The 23,492-nt window shown below is 45.2% G+C and overlaps 1 protein-coding gene across 1 annotated transcript in view; it reads right to left on the bottom strand.

The window, feature by feature from the left end:
- PCSK5 (proprotein convertase subtilisin/kexin type 5) overlaps positions 1-23,492 on the bottom strand; it is a 440,322-nt gene that overhangs the window by 46,221 nt on the left and 370,609 nt on the right. The window contains exons 23-24 of the mRNA XM_053294459.1: positions 20,196-20,396; positions 17,440-17,508 (exon numbers count right to left, since the gene is read on the bottom strand). Of these exons, the coding sequence (XP_053150434.1) occupies positions 17,440-17,508; positions 20,196-20,396 (270 nt within the window). The remainder of the gene's footprint in view (positions 1-17,439; positions 17,509-20,195; positions 20,397-23,492) is intronic.

Consider the following 23,492-nt stretch of genomic DNA (forward strand, 5'->3'; position numbering starts at 1 on the left):
GCTGTACAGGAATTTTAACATACGTCTAAGTGCAATGCTCTAATCACTGAACTGCACTGACTTTAGAATTGGAGTAATATCATTTGTGAGAATTTGCTGCAACAGAACATTTCCCATTCCTTAAACATTATGCCAAATACACGGAATATTTTACCGCTTGAAGGTCAGGCAGCTGGAGATTTGGATTTAAAATGATTAAAGACCGATGAACCTTGGGTGAGAAAGAAATCTGAAAGACATCACTTTCTCTGATCTAATAAGGACTTCCTTGCTCCCTATAGACCTCCTATAACCCTAACATATTGTATTCGGGACCTTTTCTTTATTATATCATCTTCCCAAGTACTTTGAAAATCCTGTCGGAGAGGAACCCAGCTATCTTGCCAAAAGCAGTTCTTTAGAACGGTGGCTTCTTTAAAGTCTGCAAATGAAAACAATTATCTGAGGGAGCCAAATGCAGAGGTGGGAGTTGATGTGTTACATTTCATGCTAGAACAAAACAACTGTGTGGGCAACTGTGAATGGGGCAAGCGATGATTTTGCACTGCAGGAGATGCTTTGGGCATGAATGTGCCAAGGAAAAATGTATCTCTCTTCATGGTTACTGCAGTTTTCTAATCAAGCTAAGATTTGTTGTCCTGACTGTGCAGTCCAGTTGTATGCAAGTTTAGTCAGAAATTGGTTTCACTGGGCAGGAGCTACACTAAATAACTCCTGTGTATTCCTGTAGAATGATGTAGTTCAATGGGAAGAACAAATTTCAACAACCTTCCTTCTTCCTGGAAGCCCTCTCTGTCACCTAAAAATATGTTGCTCTGAGGGTCATACAGAAGACCTCTGGGGGAAGGGAACAACTTCCACACCCATGAATGCCAGTGCTGTGTTAGTCTGCAACTTGACCATAGCACAGGCACATGTCCCAAACACAGATGCTTTGTTATTAGGATGTAGTGGGGTGCATGTTCAGTGTTGTGCACCTGAACTAGAATCCCAGCTTGGCTTGAATTCAAGCTGGGCCGAGGTTCTAAAGGTTAAAAGAATTAAGCTTACCGGTGGGTCCAGCAGCCTCTGGGGGGTGCTGCCGCAGGGGAGAGGGTGTCTGGAGATTCACCCTCCACCCCACCGGCCTCCCCTGGTCTTCTATGGGATGGTTTGGTCCATTTTGGCCCTCCCCGTGGCCACGGTGGCTATTTTGGAGGACACCATGCATGTAACCTGACCATTTGCATGTCCAGATCATGAGAGAGCTGTTTAGAACCCTGAGGCAGCCCAGGGTGGATTCAGCTCGAGTTCAAGCCAAACTGGGCCCAGTCTCGATCAAGGGCAAGCCCTTGAGCTGGCCTGGTTTGATGGCAAACAAGTTCAACCTCAAGCCAGTTCACACATCTTTATAAGGATGTTGGCCACGGAGTATAGCTGTGGAGAGGAATACCCACAACGGAATGAATACATTTTAGTTCCATGTTTAAGAAAAACAAAACATCTGTGAAAGGCACCATCTACAAGCTCAGGTTTCTTAAAATTAAACTGATATGGCTTTTACAAGAGCCTACAGGCAGAGCTTTTAACATAAGAACATTGTTTTACCATCTATGAGGATGTTTTTACATGTGAGCTTTAAATGCACGTTTGAGCCGCTTTCATGGTTTTTGAAAGACCATTGCACCCCCAGGCCCCAAGAAAGACATGGCATGCATAACTGGAAAATACTAGGGCCACTTTATTGAGATTACAACATAGAACCTACAACAAGGAACTTAAACTAACCAGAGTGCAGGTATTTCCCCCAGAGGCACACCTAGCCAAAAGTGGTGCCTGGACTGCCCCTCTGTGAGGCCCCCCACCTGCTGCGAGGTCCCTCTGCATTTGGGGGGCTCCTGCCACCACCCCGTTTCCACCCCATCACTGCCCTGCTGTGCCACCCCGTGAAAAGTTACCTTCCTTTAGCTGCTATTGTGTGTGAATGGGGGTGGGTGAGGGTGAGCCGAGCAGGCCTTCCCACACCCCATGGCAGCAGTGGCTGTGGCCAGAGTGGCCACTGGGCCTGCCTGTCTGGCCCAGCAGTCCTTGCAAACTGTGAGGCACAGGCGCACCGGAGCAGTTTGCAAGGACCACTGGGCCAGACAGGCCTACCTAGTGATTGTGCTGGCCACTGCCACTACCATGGGGTGGGAGGAAGCCTGCTCAGCTCATCCCCACCCCCTGGCCATGCACATTGGTGGCTAAAAGAAGGTAACCTTTTACAGGGTGGGGCGGTGGGGCAATAGCGGGGTGGCAGCAGGAGCCCCCATCCGTTGGAGGCTTCCCTGGACCTTCAAGGCTATGGGCCAGGTCCCCAATGTCTGGAGGTTAGAGCACCTCTGACTCCACCCATGTGGGTCAACCTCATAAGGAGGACTGCGCCACAGTAGGGCAAAGGGCTGGGTGCCAATTCAGCCATGCACCAAGTCCTGACATCTCACTGTGGGGCTTATCCTCACTGAAGGGAGAGCAGCCTGACCAATCCCCATCCAGGCCACAAAACGATGAATGGTGAAGCCAAGCCACCCTCCGTGTTGGGGCAGATCCCAGCCAAAGGGCTGCAGAAACTGTTCACTGTTCCTTGGCCCCTTCATGCCTTAAATGGTCCTCCAGCCCAACACCATTACCAAAATAACCTACCCCAAACCCACACTTTCCTGCCAAGTGACCAAAGATCTTAAATCCAGTGGAACCCATATAATCAAACTCAGTGAGAAGTATGTGAAAAAAGGCTGCACCTAGTGCCAATCAGGTACAACCCCCAAAATTCCTACTTGGCCCCAGATGGCGATTGGATAACCCTCACTGAAAATGGGACGGGCAGGTTCCTTGCCCAAGAGCAACTGACATTACTAAAGCCTGCTGCTTATACAGACACTTATACAGACACTGCTCATCATTGGCTGGCCTGCATCACAGGCAGGGGGAGACCAGATAACAGCTTAATTAGCTGACCCAAATCACATGCCAGGGGAGGCAAGATGGAAGCCCCTCTGTGTCTGTCTATAGAGCTGAGAGCACAACCCCTCCACCTGCAGGTACAACGGTGGGAAGCGGCAATCAGAGGCACATTTAGCCACAGACCTTGGGGCCCAGGTCCGTGGCCTCCTGCCTCCTGGGGAGGGTCTCCAAATGATCTGGGGGCCTGTCCATAGCTCCACCACTCCTGCCCCACCATTGCTTTGCCATGCCGCTGCCCCACTGCTATTTTCCCCTATTCACCACCGGGGGGTGGGGGTAAGCCAAGCAGAGCAGGCCGCAGGCCACAGCCACACACAACCCATGGCGATGGTGGCTGCAGGTAGGCCTCCTCGGTGGGCCTGCACAGGTGGGCCTCCTCAGCCACATGCTTACACAGTTTGAGTATGGAGTGTCAAATGCCCGTGACATACTCCATACTCAATTGCGCCAGCGTGCTGGCCATGGAGGCCCACCTGCGCAGGCGTGCTGGCTGAGGAAACCCACCTGTGGCCACTGCCGCCACCACCAAGGGGTGTGTGTGGCCATGGTGCATTCTGCTCAGCTCACTGTGGCCCATTCTGCTTGGCTTCACCCCCCAGCAGCGAAGAGGGCAAAATAGTAGTGGGACAGCAGCGATGGCGCAGTGGGGCAGGAGTGACAGGGCTCTGGGGAAGCCCTCAGATCATTTGGAGGCCCCTCAGGAGGAAGGAGCAGCGGTGGGGGAAGTATGGTATCTTTTTTTAAAAAAATTGGGGGGGGGCCTTTCAGCGGGCATGCCACTGATGCCCTTCAGGTCCGGGCACCAAAATTACCTAGGTGTGCCCCTGGCGGCAATATACTGATGGTGAGATAGAACATAGATGAGGACTCAAATGTATAAGTGTAGATTTTACATTCACATTACAGATGAGCTAAGACATATGTGAAAATGCCATTAATCATATCAGTTTGGATAATGAATATTGCAAAATTATCGGTCTTACAAAGTATTGTGTTTCTTCACCATCAGTGGTAATTCTGTGAAATGGAGGTCCCTTTATGTGTTTTTGATTTCTATTAGAATTTTTTTTTTCTCTTTGTGAAAAATAAACTTCTGTCCCACTCTTATAAATGTGGCAGCGATGTCCGATAGATGTACTGCAGCTTCTTTCAGTCTTCCAGTGATGCACTTTCCCTCCATATCCAGACACATAATGGAAGCTGTAGAACCTCTGCAAGTTATTACTTCTCACTTGCAAATATCCCCAACCCAAAATACAATTTAAATGTAAATAGTTTTAAGGAAAGGCCATATTCGTACTTGTATCAGCTTACTTGGGAGATATTTTAAAAAGAAAATTGAGATTTTGGAAGCTGTAGCAACTGGATACTTTGTAAGATAGTGAGAGGTCAAGGAAGGCACAGAAGATAAGTCAGACAACGTCAAACTAAGTCCTAGATTTTTGCATCATGCCAAAAAAAAAGCCCAAAAAAAAAAAAAAAAAAAAAAAGCCAGGATGAGTGAAATTAAGCTGTATGGAAAGCTTGGACTACTGAAAATGAGAGGTGGTCTTTTGTCAGTTGCTTGGATTATATTTGCAGAAAAGCTTTCAGGGTTTCATATGCAACTCAAGTAGTATTATAAATTATTGAATTGATTGATTGTAACCCACTGTGGTCCCTGAAGTACCCTTAGGTTGCATCCAAATGAAGGTTTTGAAGCAGGAAACATTCATTTCACATGTGAGTGCTCTCATCATACGTTAGTTCCACATATTAATGGGTGGGTGACTCTGGGCCAGTCACTTCTCTCTCAGCCCAACCTACTTCACAGGGTTGTTGTGAAAGAGAAACTCAAGTATGTAGTACACCGCTCTGGGCTCCTTGGAGGAAGAGCGGGATATAAATGTAAATAATAATAATAATAAAAATTAATATTAATATTATTAATAATAATAATAATTCAATTTCTATACCGCCCTTCCAAAAATGGCTCAGGGTGGTATACACAGAGAAATAATAAATAAATAAGATGGATCCCTCTCCCCAAAGGGCTCACAATATAAAAATAAACATAAGATAGACACCAGCAACAGTCACTGGAAGTACTGTGCTGGGGGTGGATAGGGCCAGTTACTCTCCCCCTGCTCAATAAAGAGAATCACCACATTAAAAGGTGCCTCTTTGCCAAGCTAGCAGGGGTTAATGGTCCCAAACCCATTCCAAACAACATACCTGCATCCAGTGAATGTATGATAGAGGTATGAACTGAAAACGCGGTTCGGTTCGAAATAAAATAGAATTAGAACCGAACTGCATTCTGCCGGTCCGGTCCAGTCCAGTCGAACCGACTGGCCGGTCCGGTTGTTCAATCAAACCAGTTCGGCAGTTCAGGTGGCAATATTTATAAAGGTGAACCTGGTGAGGGGGTGGGAAAATGACAAGAAAGATTGTTTAAAGTTCGTACTCAGCTTGCCACTACTCACTGCTGCTCCCCACTCCACAGTACAGCCAAATCACCAGCTGGATTACTCTAAAGAGCACCTGCACAGCAGTGGCATGGTTCTGAAGTCCATGCATGCGCGAGGCTGGAACCACACCACTGCCACGTGGCCGCCAGAAGGCCTAATTAAAGAGTGACCTGATCAGCAATTCGCCTGTACTGGGAGGCGGCCAGTAGCGGCAAGCAGCAGTGAGTGGCGGCGAGCCACGTAAGAACCTTAAACAACTTTTTTCACCACTCCCCTGCTGCCAGCCCACTCTCCCTCTATGTAGAACTGATTCTTATCAAACTGGGCTTGGTTTGATGCGAACTGGTTCTACATTGAACAGTTCGTGCACACTCCTAATTTGTGGAGGTGAAGAAATGGCTTCACCTTCTGACCATCATTCATTCATCTGAAGGTGTGAATACAGTTCTATGTGCATATGATCTTCCAGGAAGAGTCTGTCTAGAGTTCTGTTCAGCTATTCAGATTAAGGTATGGTCAGGAGCAGGGACAGTAAGCACGATCCCACTCCCTGACCCTACTACATGTTCACTGAATACAGATTGTCATCTGAAAGGGGACCCTGGCAGTCAACAGTGCAGGTTGCATCTGTTGTGCACTGCCTCTTTAAGTGGCAAACCCAGAAGGCCTCAGTATGAGACAGGACATGTGAGGAACTGGAAGAAACAGTTTCACTTTTATAACAGAGTAGCTGAGCCTACAACAGTGAGTAGCTGAGCCTGTATAATCAATTCAGGGGCTAGATTTCACTTTGCACTGAGGACAACTAGAACAAAGAAACAAAAAGAGCATTCTCCTCATTTAATAGGAAAAGAATATTACAGTGGGTATAGGAAAGAATCACCCCCTTTGATAGACCTTAAATTCTGGTTCCCTTACATCCTGAAATGAAAACACAAAGAAAATTCCCTTCACCAGCTGTATTTATCCAATGCAACCTATAACATCCAACTGAAAAACATCACAGTTACAGTCCAGAAAAAGTGTCAGAAATAAAAAACAAGAATTACTGAGATTGAAAAAGGATCACCCCCCCAATGTCAATATTTTGTTGAACCACCTTTTGCTTTAATAACAGCCTTGAGTCTGTTGGGATACTTCTCTATCAACCTTGCACATCTAGACGGAGCAATATTTGCCCACTCCTCCATACAGAACTGTTCAAGTTCGGTCACATTGGATGGTAGGTGTTGGTGGACTGCTATCTTCAAATATCTCCACAGATTTTCTATGGGATTTAGGTCTGGGCTCTGACTGGGCCACATGAGGACGTTCACTTTTTTCTCCTTCAGCCACTGTGTGGTCAATTTTGCTGTGTGCTTCGGATCAGAGGCGTAACTAGGGAAAACGGCACCCGGGGCAAGCACTGAAATTGCGCCCCCCCCGCCGCCCCCCCAGCATACATCTGACTGACACACATGTGTTTTTTCCTCACAACAACCCTCTGAAGTTGGCTTGAATCTCAAACAACAGAATTATGATGCAATGATGATACACACCACATTATACTTAGGTTTTTCCTCACAAGCAAGAGACAATCTCCAAAGGTCCTGGCATATCACCCCCTCCCCCATTTTTCTTGCCAAACTTTGTATCTTTAGCAGGATACCACAGGCACTTGTTAAAGCTAACACTGCAGGTTTTTCTGAGATGGAGCTGTTATAGGAGCACTTCAGCGTAAACTGAGATCACAAGGCAAGCTTTCACAGTGCAAAAACGAGCATGCCAGCAAGCAGAACTCATGGTAAAACTCTCTTGAAACACCTTGTAACAATGCATAGGCAGCTATGTTACACTGCTTGAGTCAACTCACACTGCTGTACTACCCAGGCTGTGGGAATTGACTCTCAGTTCCATATACATGCATGCATTTAAGATTGAGTGCCAAAGAATCTTTATGATCATTTTTCTTTCTTTTGGGGCGGAGAGAGGAGCGTATAATGCAAACATTAACACCTGTTAGGCATCTGAGAACCATAGCTGGGCAGCTAAATAAAAGCCTGATTCTTTAATATGTTTTTTCCCCCACATGTGGCTTCTGTAGTTTTTGCAACTCATTCAATTTCTCACCCTGACACTTGGTCTGCTGCTTCCACCCGCCTGCCGGCAAATCCTTTCTTCCGTGCGGGTGTCTGTGTGTGTCCTCGTCGTTCTGCCTGCGCCTGCTGCAGTGCAGCCCCAGCCCCAGCAACCACGCTTTCCTCCGTGACGGTGACCACGCTACCACGTGCAAGCGAACAGAGTAGGATGGACGCACCGCACTCATGCGCAGCGCAACACGGCATGCCGGCCGAGTTGCGCATGCGTGCATCACTGACTAGAGACCCTCTGGCTGGCAAACCACTAGAGGGCCTCTTTCTGGCTGTTCCAGACTAAGCGAGCGACGGAGTGAGCAAGCCTCAGCCAAGGGCAGGTGCAGTGAGCAGCATGAAAGGCGCCCGCCACCTCCAAGCCAGGCCACTGACTGGCCGCCAGCAAAGCAATGGGGGGGGGGCGGGCGGTGCGGAAGGGACCGCTCGTGGGGGTGGGGGTGCCAATGCGCTCCCTTGACTGCTGCAGCGCTGCTGCACTGAGCAGGAGAAATTTGTATTAAAAATTTAAAAAAAAAATTGGTCATGGCAGCGCCCCCCATGTGACCCAAAAAGATGGCGCCCAGGGCACGTGCCCCCCTGCCCCCCCTATAGTTACGCCTCTGCTTCGGATCGTTGTCATGTTGAAAGGTGAATCTTCTGCCCATCCTCAACTGTCTGGCAGAGGGTAGCAGGTTTTCTTCCAGAATCTGACGGTATTTTGCCCCATCCATTTTTCCTTCTACCCTAACGAAAGCCCCAGTCCCTGAGGCAGAGAAACACCCCAACAACAGGATCATGCCACCTCCATGCTTCACTGTAGGTATGGTGTGTTGTGGATGGTGAGCTGCGTTGGATTTACGCCAGGTGTACTGTTTGGTGTTGAGGACAAATAGTTCAGTCTTGGTCTCATCTGACCATAAGACCTTTTTCCATTTGGCGTCAGAATCTTCAAGGTGCCTTCTGGCAAAGCTCAAACGAGCTTTAATGTGGCCTTTCTTGAGAAGTGGCTTTCTCCTTGCGACCCTCCCGAACAAGCCACATCTGTGGAGCGCTCGTGAAATTGTTGTCACATGCACAGAACAACCACTCTTTGCCATGAAGTCCTTTAACTCCTTCAGAGTGGCTATTGGCCTCTTGGTAACCTCTCTTACCAGTTTCCTCCTTGCTCTTCCATCCAGTTTGGAGGGCCGACCAGATCCAGGGAGGATAGCAGTCCACCAACACCTACCATCCAATGTGACCAAACTTGAACAGTTCTGTATGGAGGAGTGGGCAAATATTGCTCCGTCTAGATGTGCAAGGTTGATAGAGAAGTATCCCAACAGACTCAAGGCTGTTATTAAAGCAAAAGGTGGTTCAACAAAATATTGACATTGGGGGGGTGATCCTTTTTCAATCTCAGTAATTCTTGTTTTTTATTTCTGACACTTTTTCTGGACTGTAATTGTGATGTTTTTCAGTTGGATGTTATAGGTTGCATTGGATAAGTACAGCTGGTGAAGGGAATTTTCTTTGTGTTTTCATTTCAGGATGTAAGGGAACCAGAATTTAAGGTCTATCAAAGGGGGTGATTCTTTCCTATACCCACTGTAAATCCTAGAGAATCTGTCGCCAACACTACAATGAATGCACCTGGTAATTTTTGTTTCTTTGTCCCAGTGGCCTTGGTACAAAGTGAGATCTGTCTTGTACCTAGATTAGGTGAATCTAATTTAGTCTGCATACAACTTCTTGGATTCCATCTCAAGGGTGTTAGAAATGGCAAACTTTGTCGCTTTCCCATCATACCTAACTTTTGTCTAACCCACCTCTGCCCCCTTATTTTACTTGACGTCCACCCTGAAGCGCTGTAGAGAATCTGAAAGCTTGCTCAATACTTTGTGATGTTTAAAATAATAAATAAAATAAAATAAAATAATTATTTTAATAAACAATTTTTTTTTAGCTGCCCCGTAACAAATTGTTCTCTGGGCAGCTCACAACACAGCATTAAAACATCTAATAAAAACCACACAAAATACAATGAAATCACAACACACACACACACACACACACACACACACACACACAACACAGTACAAAATAAAGTACAAAACAATTTTAAAACTTTTTTTAGTTGATGCTAATAAAAGAACAGCCCTATTTCTGATTTCCCCCCTATTAATTTTGTATTTTCATAGTAAAATAATGCTTTGGTAAATACAGCATCAACTTTATAATGCTTTAACACCCTAGTTTATTTTGAATGTCACCAAGAAAATTGTTCTTGGTAGTGTCAAAGGATGGTGCCATTGGTTTGCTATATCATATTGTTTTTAGGGATCCTTCCTGACTCTTTTGGGCTGTTTGTTTCAACAACTTGAAGCTGGCCAAGTGATGCTATAGGTTATAGAATATCAACTGGAAAGGCTTGTCAGTTGCTAGTGCCTGAGCTGTTTCTCCTGAAAGAGAATAAACCCTTCCTATAAAGGAATGCTTTCGTTTCCTGTTCACTGTAACAATCATCTGTATTCTGAGGACTAACATTTCAGGCTTCAGAGCTCCTGTGGGGGTTTTGTTTCCCTTTTAAAAAATTTCCTGCCGAATTGTTGCTTGGAAAAGAGGAGCTTGGCCTCTCCATGCGGTTGCAAAGACTGGAAAATAAATGCAAAGATGGACTTCTAAACTCTGTTTGTATCATGCTACTCTATACTCTGTTTCTATCATTCCCTATGCAACCAAGATGGCAGCATGATAAAATTCTGCCAGAATGCCCATGTCTGCAGCCTTGGAGCAATTTCCATTTCCTTTTCCTCAAGGGCTGTATTGAAAAGCTGAGGGGAGTTCTCCAGTGTCCTGTGAAGAAGACCTCACCTCACCTTACCCTGTGGTGGTGGTTCTCCCGCTCCTGCCTTTCTGTGAATTTTTCAGAGGTTCCAACATCAAAGTGTCAGTGATGGAATAAACAAGAGCTCAGCATTCACATTTGTATTCCTTGTGTTCTCTGAGCCACTGTCCACCCAGATTAGGGTGTGCATTTATTTGATTATTATAAAGCAAAACAATGCACTGCCATAACTATTTCTAACAAAAGATCTCACACTGAACCTCTTAGCACAGAAGAAATATATATATAAAGGCATCACAGACTCACGACCAGGGACCTGGGTAGAAGGGCAGGCTCATACCCCTTTACCGAGGTAAAAGCCTGGGTAAAAACCTGGGGCTATGTGGCCACAATCCTGGTGCTTCACGTGAGCGGCCCTACCCTGGTAAGGCTGAGCAAGGCTGGGTAGGGCTACTCATGTGAACAGCCTCTTGTGTATTTCTGATGGATATATACAATGTTGAGCCCCACTTTTTCTTTTTTCTGCATCTTTAAAGAAAATGGCAGCATCCATTGCTTGTAAACAAGCATGTTAAACTGTTTCAAAGTGCACACAAATGCCCATATTGTTAGATATCCTTTTGGTGGGCTAAAATATAATGGGTACATAGGTTGAATATTAGCACTATTCAATTTGTTTATCAAAGGTGGGGAAAGCAGCTTGAAGTAAAATCTCTCCCCTTGTGGTCTCTTTGTTTCCTTGCAGTAACAAAATGCATCCAATTCTTTGTTTTCCTACCAGATGTGAACTTCTATTTTATTGCATGCCTTTTGTGATAGTGGGATTTCTACATTGCCTTTGCCCTAATTCTTATTTGGCAGCCTGCAACACAGTGCCAAGCTGTTCATTCACAGACGTCTCCAATATAGTTGGCTTCTAATCACAAAAGAGAAAGCTCTTTCTTTCTTGGCCTGAGAGAACAATGTTCCTGACACAGTCCAAACTCCGCTAATAATGTAGGAGAAAGGTAGAGATCTTTGCCAGGTCTTGGGCTTTAGCAATTGTACTTTTCTGAAGGAATGCATAATATTTTTTTAAAAACCCTCTTGCATTGTACTCACAGTTCAAGACTGCTTTAACTATCTTTAAACTGAGCGGGGGCGGGGGGATACTGCAAATATGTTATTTACTATCTGGCTGTGGAAACCTCCTAAACGAAGTTCTCTTAATTAAGGAACTACAGAGGCAATGAAGGGTTAAAATGGTATACAGGCATTGCCATGAAAGCTGTAAGATATTGTATGGCATATCCTATACCATAAAACCCTTCGTTGTGCGGCCGTGCTGCCCGTGTCTTTTTGGGCCATTCTGGGCATGCGTGGAGTGCTGACAGGAAGGGGAGGGTGCGAGCGGGATGGGAGGGGGAGGGGGAGCGAGAGAGTGGGGTGGAAGAGTACCCAGAATGTTGGGGGCAATATGCTAAATCATTGTAAACCACTTAGAGAGCTCCAGCTATAAAGCGGTATATAAATGTAAGTGCTATTGCTATTGCTATTGCTAAGGGAGAGGAAGAGAGGCCAGAGTGTGGGGCAGGAGGGAGGGTGGGACAGGAGAGAGAAGGGAACAGCCAAACAAGAGGGGGGGGCAAGAGGGAGTGGGGGAGGGGGAAGGGCAAGAGGGAGTGGGGCAGGGGGAAGGGCAAAAAGAAGTAGGGCAGGGGAAGGGGCAAGAGGGAGTGGGGTGGGAGGCAGGAGAAGAGAGACAAAAGTGTGGGGCAGAGGGGAGGGAGGGAGAGTGGGGCAGTACTCTCAGAAAAGGACCCCCACTCTCGGCCAGAGGAGGCAACCTACTAGCGCCCGTTATTTTAACGGGCTTAAAAATACTAGTCTTTGTATAAAGTATCTAAAAATGGCATACTTGACTCTCACTGTAACTTTTACTATGAAATATGGGCATTTTCTGAAACAAGACTGATACCTCTGAACAGACAATCAATGAAAACCTGTGATTTTTGTTTCCTAATGCAATACGAGTCTGCATCTGTCTAATCTACACACATTGTGCTAACTAGTTTTGAGGAAGTTTGGAATAACTATAAGTATTGACCCTACCTTTCCCTATAATATAAGTGTCATGCATCAGCCTTCATGATGTACATCAGTGGTGGCTGGTGGCTTCTGGGATGGGGTGGGTTCTAGGCAGGGCAGGTGATAGGCAGGGACAGGAGTTGGAGTCAGGCGTTGGCAGTGCTGGAAGTGGAGCCAAGTGTGAATCAATGCCTTGATAGCCTAATATGAGGGGCAACTTCATATGGATACTGACCCCTGTGCCCTAAGTGACCTGCCTAGTGGCCTGGCTTTCCCTACCCTACTTTGGTATCTCTCCCCTTGTGGTCTCTCTGTTTCAGTCCTTCACCCTCATCCTGACTGGGATCTTCCTGAGCAAAGTGCTCTCTCTGATTCTAGCAGGGAGAAATACGGGGTGGGTCGGGTAGAGGGAGTGACTAGAGGTTGTAAGTGGGGCTCTGGAAGGTGAGGGAGTGAAGACAAGGGACCAGAGGACAAGGGACCCTTAAGGCTTTTCCTGGGTGGGTAAGACTATTCCCCCCTTTCCCCTCACACAGCAAAATAAAAATAAAACAGAATAAAAAATTTAAATTAATCTTTGAAGCAAATGCACACCCACCGTTTTTTACATGTATTTTATACCAGAAAGTGAGTAAAACTTGTAAACAACATGCCTATCTTGTAAGCAGCACATTTTGTGTCAGTTAGTGTGGCAGAGATTAAAAGGACTCTTTCACAACTCTCCACCTCAGGCAGAGAGGGGAAAAATTGTGCCCAAAATAAGTCCTGCTTACATAACTGGAAGATCCAGTCCTGGGCTCTATCCTGTTTAAATACTTGTAATGTGGGGTAGTAACTATCATGGGATTAGATGATCATCTGAATTGCAATGTGGAATCCCCCCCCGCCCCATCTTAACCATAGAGTTCAAATTGTAAACAGGACAGTACCTTTATAGCTGAAGATATGATCTATGTAGAGTCTGCTAGGAGATCAGAAAGCTTTCTGCACAAGTTATCTTGAAACAAAAACACAGATCTACACAACATTGTTATTTTCACTATCCAGTTTAGAAGTTATTCTCAAATACTTTCAGCTTTTACAACAGCAGCCCATTTTTGAAACACTGACCAGTCAAATCCTATCAAAGTCTAAAGTACAGAAAACACTTTGTTCGCCTTGCCACAATTTCAAGGATGAAGTACGTGCTAAGAACTCACAGCATGTAGTAAGTCCTACTTATTTTGTTACATTTGGGTCATTCTGCATAGTTTCCCCCCGAAAGAAGCAATTTTACAGAGCAAGTTCAACAAGAACAAAATTTTGCTAGGAAGCTTTGCATTCAGTCTTAGTCACTAAACTTGTGCAAAAGAGCTTTTGTATCATTTATTTACCACATAATACCAACATAACTTCTAAAGTAGACTACACAACCACAACTTCATAAGAGTAAAATAAAGCAAGAGTAAAATAAAGCCTACACATCTTTCCTCCCACCATCTTTTGCTTCCCACCCTAGCATCTAGAGGCAATTAGATTGATCCTGCCATTAGGCGTTAACTGGGAAATCTCAGCCACAATGCAATTTCTACTAGATCTTCCGTGCATCTGAATTACAAAAAGAAAACAGAGAAACAGCACCATCATAAAACAAACATACAGAGCAACCCAGCACATTATGAGGCAATGACTGCAAGGCTGGGCTGACTTTCCTGGTAGTAAAACCCCACTGAACTCAGTGGGTATTAATTCTGAGTACTCTACACAGGCACACAACAGAGCTGCAGGAGGCAGCTTTTTAAAAAGCAAGTGGAAACATATTCACAGAAGTCCCATCAGCACAACAGCTAAAGCCCAAATCAGTGGTTCTCAAACTTTGGTCCCTAGATGATGCTGAATTACAAGTCCCATAATCTCATCCACAGCTATATCAACTAAGCTATGGATGATGGGAACTGTAGTCCCAACAACATCAGGGGATCCAAGTTCAAGAACTTCGGTTCTGACCTAAACCAAAACAAAGCAGAAACTGATCATCCCATGGCAACATATGTTTAGAAAGAACCTCCATTGTTTCCAGAGATGCAAACCCCAACAGATGAAATCAGAGGCGTGAACAGCACAATCCTATGTGTGGTTGCTTCCTCAAAAGTAAGCCCCAGTGAAATCAATAAGAATATTGATTTACCTGGGAGTAAGTAAGTCCCACTGAACTCAAGAGGGATTGCTTCTGAGTAGTCATGATTAGCGTTGGGCTACAAACGGAGGAAAGGAGCTTTCTGGGGAATCAATGGGAAGGGGACCCCTGAAACCTATGCATACACACACACTTATATGGTGCTCCCATTGGTAAGTGTGCACATGTCCTCTCCCCATTGACGCCTTAGAAGATATCGCTACAGTCCACCTTTTAGGACGATGCACTCAGAAGATAGGTAATAGGTTTTTAAATAAACACCGGTTTAAACACGCTCCCCACCTTGGAAAAAGGCACTGGAGGGCTCCATGTGCCTTTTAAAAAGAGACAGAAGATGAGAGCACAGAGAGGCAAGAGTGTGCAGCTGGAGGTGGCCAATGGCTCTGGTGGGGAGTGCTTTTGTGGCGATGCTGAAGTCCGCCCCTCACCTGGGACAGCAACAGGAGACAACAGATTGAGCCCCCCGCCCCTCCTGGCTGTCAGTAAGTGAGAAAATGGTCCTTTATTCTCTCTCCTCTCCCCACGCAAGCTCCCTTCCTCTGTCTATCCACAGGCAGCTGTGCTGTGGTGCTTCTTCCTGCCAGGGCGGCAGCAGCAGCTCCTGGGGCAACCTCCACTGACCAAGGAATGAGCGCCCAGCAGCCCAGCTCTGTGTCTACCCCCCCTCCAAGCCTCAGCTCCGCTTCCTTGGGCAGGGGAAGCCCCTGCACTCCTTTCCTTTCTGCCCTTCTAATCCTAACCCAGCCATGTGCACGCTGAGAGCCCTGCTCAGCCAGGGAGGCAGGCATAGTCCAGGGACAGAGGGAGGCCAGCTGCGGCCTGGGTCCAGGCTGTTGCCATAGCGCCCCAGCCCTGCCCCTGCATCTGATGTCCGATGCTAAGCCCTGCTTCTGCATCTGATGTCAGAAGCAGGGGATGTATATTTGCTTGGAAACCGGGCCGCGTGGCCCCATTTGCAGGCAAAATTCCCCGGCTAGCACCATGTTCACAGCACAGCTGGAGCAACATTATATTTTATTTTTAAAATTTCTATACCGTCTTTTACTAAAATAATCTCAAGGCGGTTTATAAAACATTCAACAATATAAAACCAGAAAAACTACACAATAAGGATTAAAATAAAGTATAAAAATACTAATTAAAAGTTTAAAAAACATGTACAATATAATGAACCATAAGATACAAAGCAGCAGCAAACAAAACACTCATTTAAAAGCCTGGGTAAAAAGCTAAGATTTTACATGCTTTCTAAAAGCCGTGATGGAGACTGGGGAGCAGAGGCTCACTGGGAGAGCTTTCCAAAGTCTGGGGGCAATGACTAAGAAGGCCCTGTCCCACGTACATGACAGGCGAGCCTCCCTCATTGTCGGCATATGAAGCAGGGCCTCTTTGATAACCTTGTCGAGTGGGCAGAAACCCTTGGGATCAGGCAGTCCCTTAGGTATCCAGGGCCCAAACCATTTAGGGCTTTAAAGGTCAAAACCAGCTCCTTGAATTGGACCCGGAAACAGATTGGCGGCCAATGTAGCTCTTTCAAAATGGGGGTAATATGGTCCCAGTGGGCCGCTCCAGATAACATCCTACCTGCCACATTTTGTACTAACTGCAGTTTCTGAATATTCTTCAGGGGCAGCCCCATGTAGAGTGCATTACAGTAATCCAGCTGTGATGTGACTAGGGCATGGGTAACAGTGTCCAGATCTGCCTTTTCAAGAAAGGGAATTAAACGCTCGTGACATAGACGATCCTCCCGCTCTGGCCAGAGCAGTAAATGAAAATGGAGACTTCTCAATGGTGGGCAAGGCGTTCCAAGCTCTGCCCACCTTTTGAAAACAAAACCAAGCCTTTCCATTGCCTGCTGCCTCATTACTATGTCAATTATGATTGACTCATTCCCAGCATTTTCAGTAGGAGCCTAGTACCATTGCCTACTCTGTGAAAACATTGCAGCTTGGCATGGCAAGCTGCAGAGAAGGTCAAGAAAGGCAGCACAAGCACCGTGAGTCAGAGGGGGCTGATTTTTTGGGGAGCACACCCACTCTGCCCAAAGAGACAAGCCTCCTCGCTCAGACATGATTATTTAGACTGAAAGCAGCAGCAGATATGAATAGTAGGTGGAGGTAGCAGGAGAAAGAGTTCCAAACTACCTTCTACCAGAAATTTATACAGATATTAATGGGCTGAAATATCTAGAGGGAGTGGACCCCCTTTTGACTAAGGAGAAAGTTTAGGCAGTCCATCAATATAGGTGGTACGTAGCTGTTGATAGTCAATGCAACACAAAACATGTTAAGAGATAAATATTTTCTTCATCATGGAAACATTCTGGTCAACATCCAGATTAATGAAGTGCTGGTGCTACATTTTGAGACTTGCGTTTTGGGCAGTATATAAATGTTTTAAATAAATAAATACAAAATAAATATGTGAGATATGCCGGTGCTGCTACTGAGTTCCTGATTAATGCAACAACAGCGCTTGAAGGGAGGGGAGTGTCATTTGATGACTTCCCCTTCCCCAAAAAAGTTCTATACCTCCCAAAGATATGTCCTTGAGGGCTGCACAACCCTCAGAAACATATTTCCAGATGGCACAGAACACTTGCAGGAGAAGAGGAGGTCGTCTAAATCCACCACTCCCACCCCACACAAGTGCTGGTGCTCTGTTAGTCAAACCCATCAGCAGCATTGGTGCATCTTACATAGCACCAGTGCTTCATTAGTCTGGACATTGGCCACTGCTATGAATTAAGATGGTCACCATTCAGAGATATAATGTCTTAGTAACCCAAACGTCATGGATATTAAACTGAAGAATAAAACGTACCAAAGCTGCAGGATAAGCAACCATCTGCACAAGGAATACAGTCTTCAGAGTTCAGGTCCTCTACTTCACCTGCACATTGGATAGTCCAAGTGTTAATTAATTCTGCCTAAAGAAATAGGCAGCATACATGGTGTTTTATTTAGGTTGCTGGATCTAGTTATTTGTCACAATAAGGCTTCCTTATCCTTGATGTTTCTGCTACTGTCACTCTTACTATTCCTACTCCTACTCTGACTTTCATTTGATTTCACACCAGCGTTGTGTCAGGGGCTGTGTTAAACAGAGCAGTGGCAGGGTATGAGGCCAGAGAGTTTGTATTAGATAGCAGGGGCACAGCAAGGTTGGAATGGGCCCTGGGGCAAATCATGAAGTTTGGGGCCTCCTCCCCCAACCCCTTCAGAGAGGCATGAGGGGCAGAGCAAAGAGGGCACAGAGATATATGTCCCCCCACCTTATTCAATTGCAGCTATGCCCCCCCTCCCCTGTTAGATTGGCAAGTTTTGAATTCTTGAACAAAATTGTTCTTCTAGCAAGAAGCTTCTGGGTGAACAATTCACATTTTATTAAACTGGTAATAAAATCTTCTGTTTGGGTCCTGCAATACAGTATGACATGCTTTCAAAGGAAACGGAGAGAGTAAATTTGCCTTGCCTCAATTCCATTATCATTTTCCAAACAGTTTGTTTATATTTTCAGCACCAAACCTCAGTAACTGACATTGCCGCATTTTATGGAAATGAGCACGTCACTACACTAATAGCTTTGCTCTTCACTGGAGGTCAGATTGTTAAAAATGTATGCTGTGGATGCAGAGTATAAATGCCTGCATTCTGCAGGCTTTGCGGCCATGACTCCCTGCCAGAAGTCTTGTCCCAGCATGGAGACGCTGAAGCTGAACAGCAATGCAAACAGCTTATAAAAGCTGCCGGGTTTGTAATGTGTTAAATAAATCTCTGAATTGAAAATCAGATCCAGTTTAACTGTAACCGCGGTGTCCTCGATGAGCAATTTAAAGTTCACTCAACAAGGCTAACTATTTTTCAGGCAGCTAAAGTTAAATCTCTCAATTTATTATTCTTGTGACTGCTGTTTTGGGCTATTGTCCCCCCCCCCCTTTAATCCACAGTTTAATAAGAGCACAGAGGCCGGAGTGAGAAAAGCAGGAAAGCTAGAATGCATTCAGAAAACCCATATATTGGAGAAACTGGGGGCTGGACAAAGAGGTTTGTGCTGCTTAATTACATTTCCAACAGAGATGCTTTTACACAGTGGAAAGCAGACAGTTTTTCTAAATGTGAGATTGTCATCTGAAATTGTTATACTTTAAAAGGGTTTTGTAGTTAAGATGCAGAAATGCAAGAAATTAATACTTCGACTACTAGCTCTGATTCATGAAGTTGATTTTTAAAAACACTTAAATTTAATTTTGTCAGTTATGCTTTCAAAGACAGATATCATATCTAATTGTTAATGTCGAATACTAATACCTAATATTAACTGAATATTACAATTATATACATATTATCAACAACATGGATAATAATAAGTCACATACACATAAAGAGGGAGGGAGAGAAAAGACACAAAATAATTTAAATTTCTTCTTTCAACTTGTCTTGATAAGATAAGCTATAGCTGTTATATTTTATCCTTCTAGACCCAAAATATTTAGTAAATTAATCAGTTTGATTAACTGAAAATATGTTGATCAACTGAATAGCTTCCCTCAATAAAGTGATCAGCATATTTTACATTTTTAATCAATCAAAATCCAAGAACTTATAAAAACTCTTTAAATGGCAAGAAACATCTTAAAAGAGGCATTCCTCCTAAGTGAGAAGGAGGGGGAATGGCTCTTAAATGGCAGCTCATCTGAAAATGAAACAAATATGCTTCCCCCCCCTTTAGACCCTTTCCCCCTCATATGTATATTTAATTGATCAGTTAAAAGTCATATTCTTAATTTCTTTAATTGAGAAGGAGTCCTAGAAACTAGTAATCTGAGAGAGGAAATTGGGATTACAATCTTATTTCTAGGATGAGCAGAGGAAAGTGAAGTGTAGAAATAAGGTGAAAAGGAGGGCCCAAAACAGACACAAACCCTGAAATGGTGCTGGAAAACAGATTCTAGTGAATGACTTGCTTGGGTCAAGATGCCTGGCTAACCCCCTTCTCAATTACATTTGGATTATTTTGATGACGCTCTGAAATAGTGGGTTGAAAAACCCATCCATTGGCTAGGACTTCCGTGAACTGTTTTACTGGAAATATTTAAATGCATAAGAATGTAAGATGAGCCTTGCTGGATCAGGCCAAGGCCTATATAGTCCAACATTCTGCTTCCCACATGGCCTATTAGATGCCTATTAGAAGCTCACAAGTAAAGATGAAGGCACACCCTCTTCTGCCATTGCTCCCTTGCAATGAGTATGTTGGGATTTATGTGCATATACTGTACATTGCCTTTGTTCTTGCCAGTGATATATTGTATGTATATCTGTATATAGGCTTGTGGTAGAGTTTAGAATGTTTGTGTCAGTCATCAGTTCTGTAGACTGATTGCTCAGTTTGTATTTCTTACGGGACGCTTGAGACTGTTATTTTTCTGTTAGGATGATGTTGTATCCTATCCAGTATCTTTTATGTTTTGTTACTTAGAAGTTTGTCCCAGTGGGGATCCTGTTGAGAATATGGGGGAAAGCAAAATGGAGCATTTTGCCATATGTGTGGTAGATTTATGTTCTAAATAGCATTACCTTTTCCACATTTGTGCTTTTGGCAGATATCACGAGCCAGGTAGTATCCTTCGGAGCATCTTTTGCATCTGGTTTGATCAAGGCACACTTCACAGTGCTCAGAGCAGGGCAGACAGGCACTGTCCTCCGAATGATAGTGGCCCTGAGGGCAACTCTCTCGGCACTCTCCCCTGTACAGGAAATGCTGGTTGCCCTTTTCATCTGTAAGGCAGAAGGCAAGACAAAATAGAAAAAACAGATTAAAGTTAATGGTGACTGTCCTAGGATCTATACTGTTTTATGTTGGATTGAGCCCTAAACCTTGTGCAATGCTAAGAAAATAAACCTCAACTCTCTTTTAAAATAGACATAACGCACTCTGGCCTAATTCAGACATAGCACGAAACTGGAGGTTGGTGAACCCACGTTTCAATTCTAAACTGTAAATCACACCACAGACATTTGCCAAACCATGGCCCGCCAGACTCCAGTTCCAGGAAAGGGTAGCCCAAGACTGCTCAACTTAGGCCCCCCAGATGTTTCTGGACTACAACTCCCAAAATCTCCAATCACAGTGGCCAATAGCCAGGGATTATGGGAATTGTAGGCCAACATCTGCAGGAGCACCAAAGGTGAGCAGCTCTGGGGTAGCCCCTTCCTGCTGCTTGGCTGCTGAGGCCAATCCCAGCAAGCTCCACAGCCAGACTGTGGGCATCAGCACACCAGCGGAGTGGCCATGATTGGCCATGATCTTGAATGGGCCGTGGTGAGCACAACTGTGCATTTATGGAGTGCTCTGCCCACTCTTGGCATGAAAGGAGCATTTAAATTCCTGTGGATGTTATGCCATGCCAGTGCTTCCTCTGACAGAGATGGCACCACCCCCCACCCCGGAGGCCTGCACCTAAACAGTCCCACATAAGCATGATTGGGGGGGGGTTGTAGGGGGCACTACTTCTCTGTTACTCAGGAAAGTGTAGGGAACATGAATACTTCCCAGAAGGGGATATGTATATGAGAAAGGACAAAGGAGCTGGGGTGGTGGTGTCCTGTCCCACCATGGCCTAGGATGGTGTAGCAAGGGATCACCCCATCAAAGCATTCCATGCAGACCAAACCAAACTCCTGCTCAGCTGGAAGCTTGCTGCTGGTGGGTTCGTCCTCTCATTAGCGGGCCAGTCTGCTGGAGAGGACTATGTGGCAGAAACCCCTCGGTGTCCCTTCGGACTGCACACTCAGAAGTTGAGCTAACCCAACAAAGGGGGCCCCAACTCTCCATGGTAAAAAATAGAACAGAATTGCTACACACACACACACTCCCATGAAGCCTTGCACACACCTAAAGGAGATCTTGATGCTCCATGTGTCAGAGCCTGGCTGTGAGCACAGACCGGGGGAACCTTGGGTGTATGGAAGGATTGTTAAATCCATTCAGAGTTTCCAGGTCCAGCTGACATTGTACTCTATGCAGAGCTGTCAGTGTGGGGAATTGCAGGAGAGGGGAGTCCCAGTTTCTAGTGACCCTGGGAGAGTGGGGTTGCCATTTCAGGGCACAAGGGTTCACATGGGCAGATGGGCTGGCAGGGGGCAAGCTTTGACAGCTACTTGGCGGCAGTCGCAAAGACAGGGAGAGCAGTTGCCAGGGTGGGGTCTCTCCCAGGTCCCAACAACCTGGCTCAGTATAGACTCCCAATGGCCTGGCAGAGAGCAGTCCCTGGGAGAAGGGGTTATTTTATCACACATTTTTAGAGATCTTGCTTGGCAGTTGTCTCCCTCCCTTCCCCTCTGCTGGTTCTTCTCATGAGTTGTTGGTGGGGGTGATTGCAGCCACAGAGTTAAGCAAGGCTCTGCTGCCAGGTCCAGGAATGCAAATGTTCACTCCTTTCACTGGGTCCACTGATTTCTTTCCACCATGAGCTCCACTGGAGTGCTGAATGAGCACCTGAATGCATTTGGGGTCACTACTGGATCATGGAGGAATGAATGGAGGAGGCTGGTGACTGCCTGTTTTCACATCACACTGCTATTGTTCCTCCCCATTCAGGGATCCTGCATTATCTCAATGGCTCCCTTCCAGAAGTAGTTGACAAATAGATTAACTCTGTGGCGACACACCAAGATTTATCATCTTACAAAGGGATATTTAGCAACTTTCTAAATATCATAGGTGACCCTTTGCAATCCATGCCTCTTGGAATTATGTACCTGAAGGTGCCCTAACCCGCAGGGACATATTTTTGGAATGTCCAGAGGGTTGCAAAAGGAAGGGAGGATTGCAGAAACTCTCAACCCCTGCTCACATGATGGAAAATCCTGGTGTGCTGGTACAGGGATGCAGGGATGATCCTGAATGTCAGCTGGTGTTAATGTAGGTGGAAGACTGAAGGTGAGAGTGAGCTAGCCTGGACTCTCCTGGAGAGGAGAGCTGGTCTTGTGATAGCAAGCATGACCTGTCCCCTTATCTAAGCAGTGTCCAACCTGGTTTGATATGAATGGGAGACTTGATGTGTGAGCATTGTAAGATATTCCCCTTAGGGGATGGAACTACTCTGGGAAGAGCAGAAGGTTCCAAGTTCCCTCTCTGGCTTCTCCAAGATAGGGCTGAGAGAGATTCCTGCCTGCAACCTTGGAGAAACCACTGCCAGTCTGTGTAGACAATACTGAGCTAGATGGACCTATGGTCTGACTCAGTATATGGCAGCTTCCTATGTTCCTCTGTTCCTATGCATGACTTCATCATTGACATGAGAAAGAATTTGTTTTCTTTCTTGGGAACAGGAATCAGAGAGGAAAATTTGTGAATCACTCAAGGCTACTAGATGCGGCAGTATAAAAATGTAACAAGTAAGCAAGTAAAAATTAACTGGGGGTAATCTGGACAGAGGTAAATCACTTGAAGACAAAATGACCCAGCTGGACAATTAATTTGGAGAAGCGCAAATCAACTCGAATTTAATTAATTGGGAGAAACTGGGATCAGTTTTGCTGTGGATAAGTGAAGGAAGTGATTTGCGGCAGGAACTGTATGGCTAATTAACTGATTTGCCTTCTGCAAAATATACTTGACCTATAGTCTGCTTCTTGGCTCACTTTATTGAGGTATTTGCTCTGAATGGAAGTTATTGCTTGCTTTCTGATTGTGGCACACTTGTCTTGTGTTGATTTGATCTGTGATGCCTTATTATTATTATTATTATTATTATTATTATTATTATTATTATTATTATTATTATTATTATTTTATTATTATTATTATTATTATTTCTATTTCTATACCGCCCTTCCAAAAATGGCTCAGGGCGGTTTTCACAGAGAAAT

This window comes from Hemicordylus capensis, chromosome 2, assembly GCF_027244095.1.
Source record: "Hemicordylus capensis ecotype Gifberg chromosome 2, rHemCap1.1.pri, whole genome shotgun sequence".
NCBI lineage: Eukaryota > Metazoa > Chordata > Lepidosauria > Squamata > Cordylidae > Hemicordylus > Hemicordylus capensis.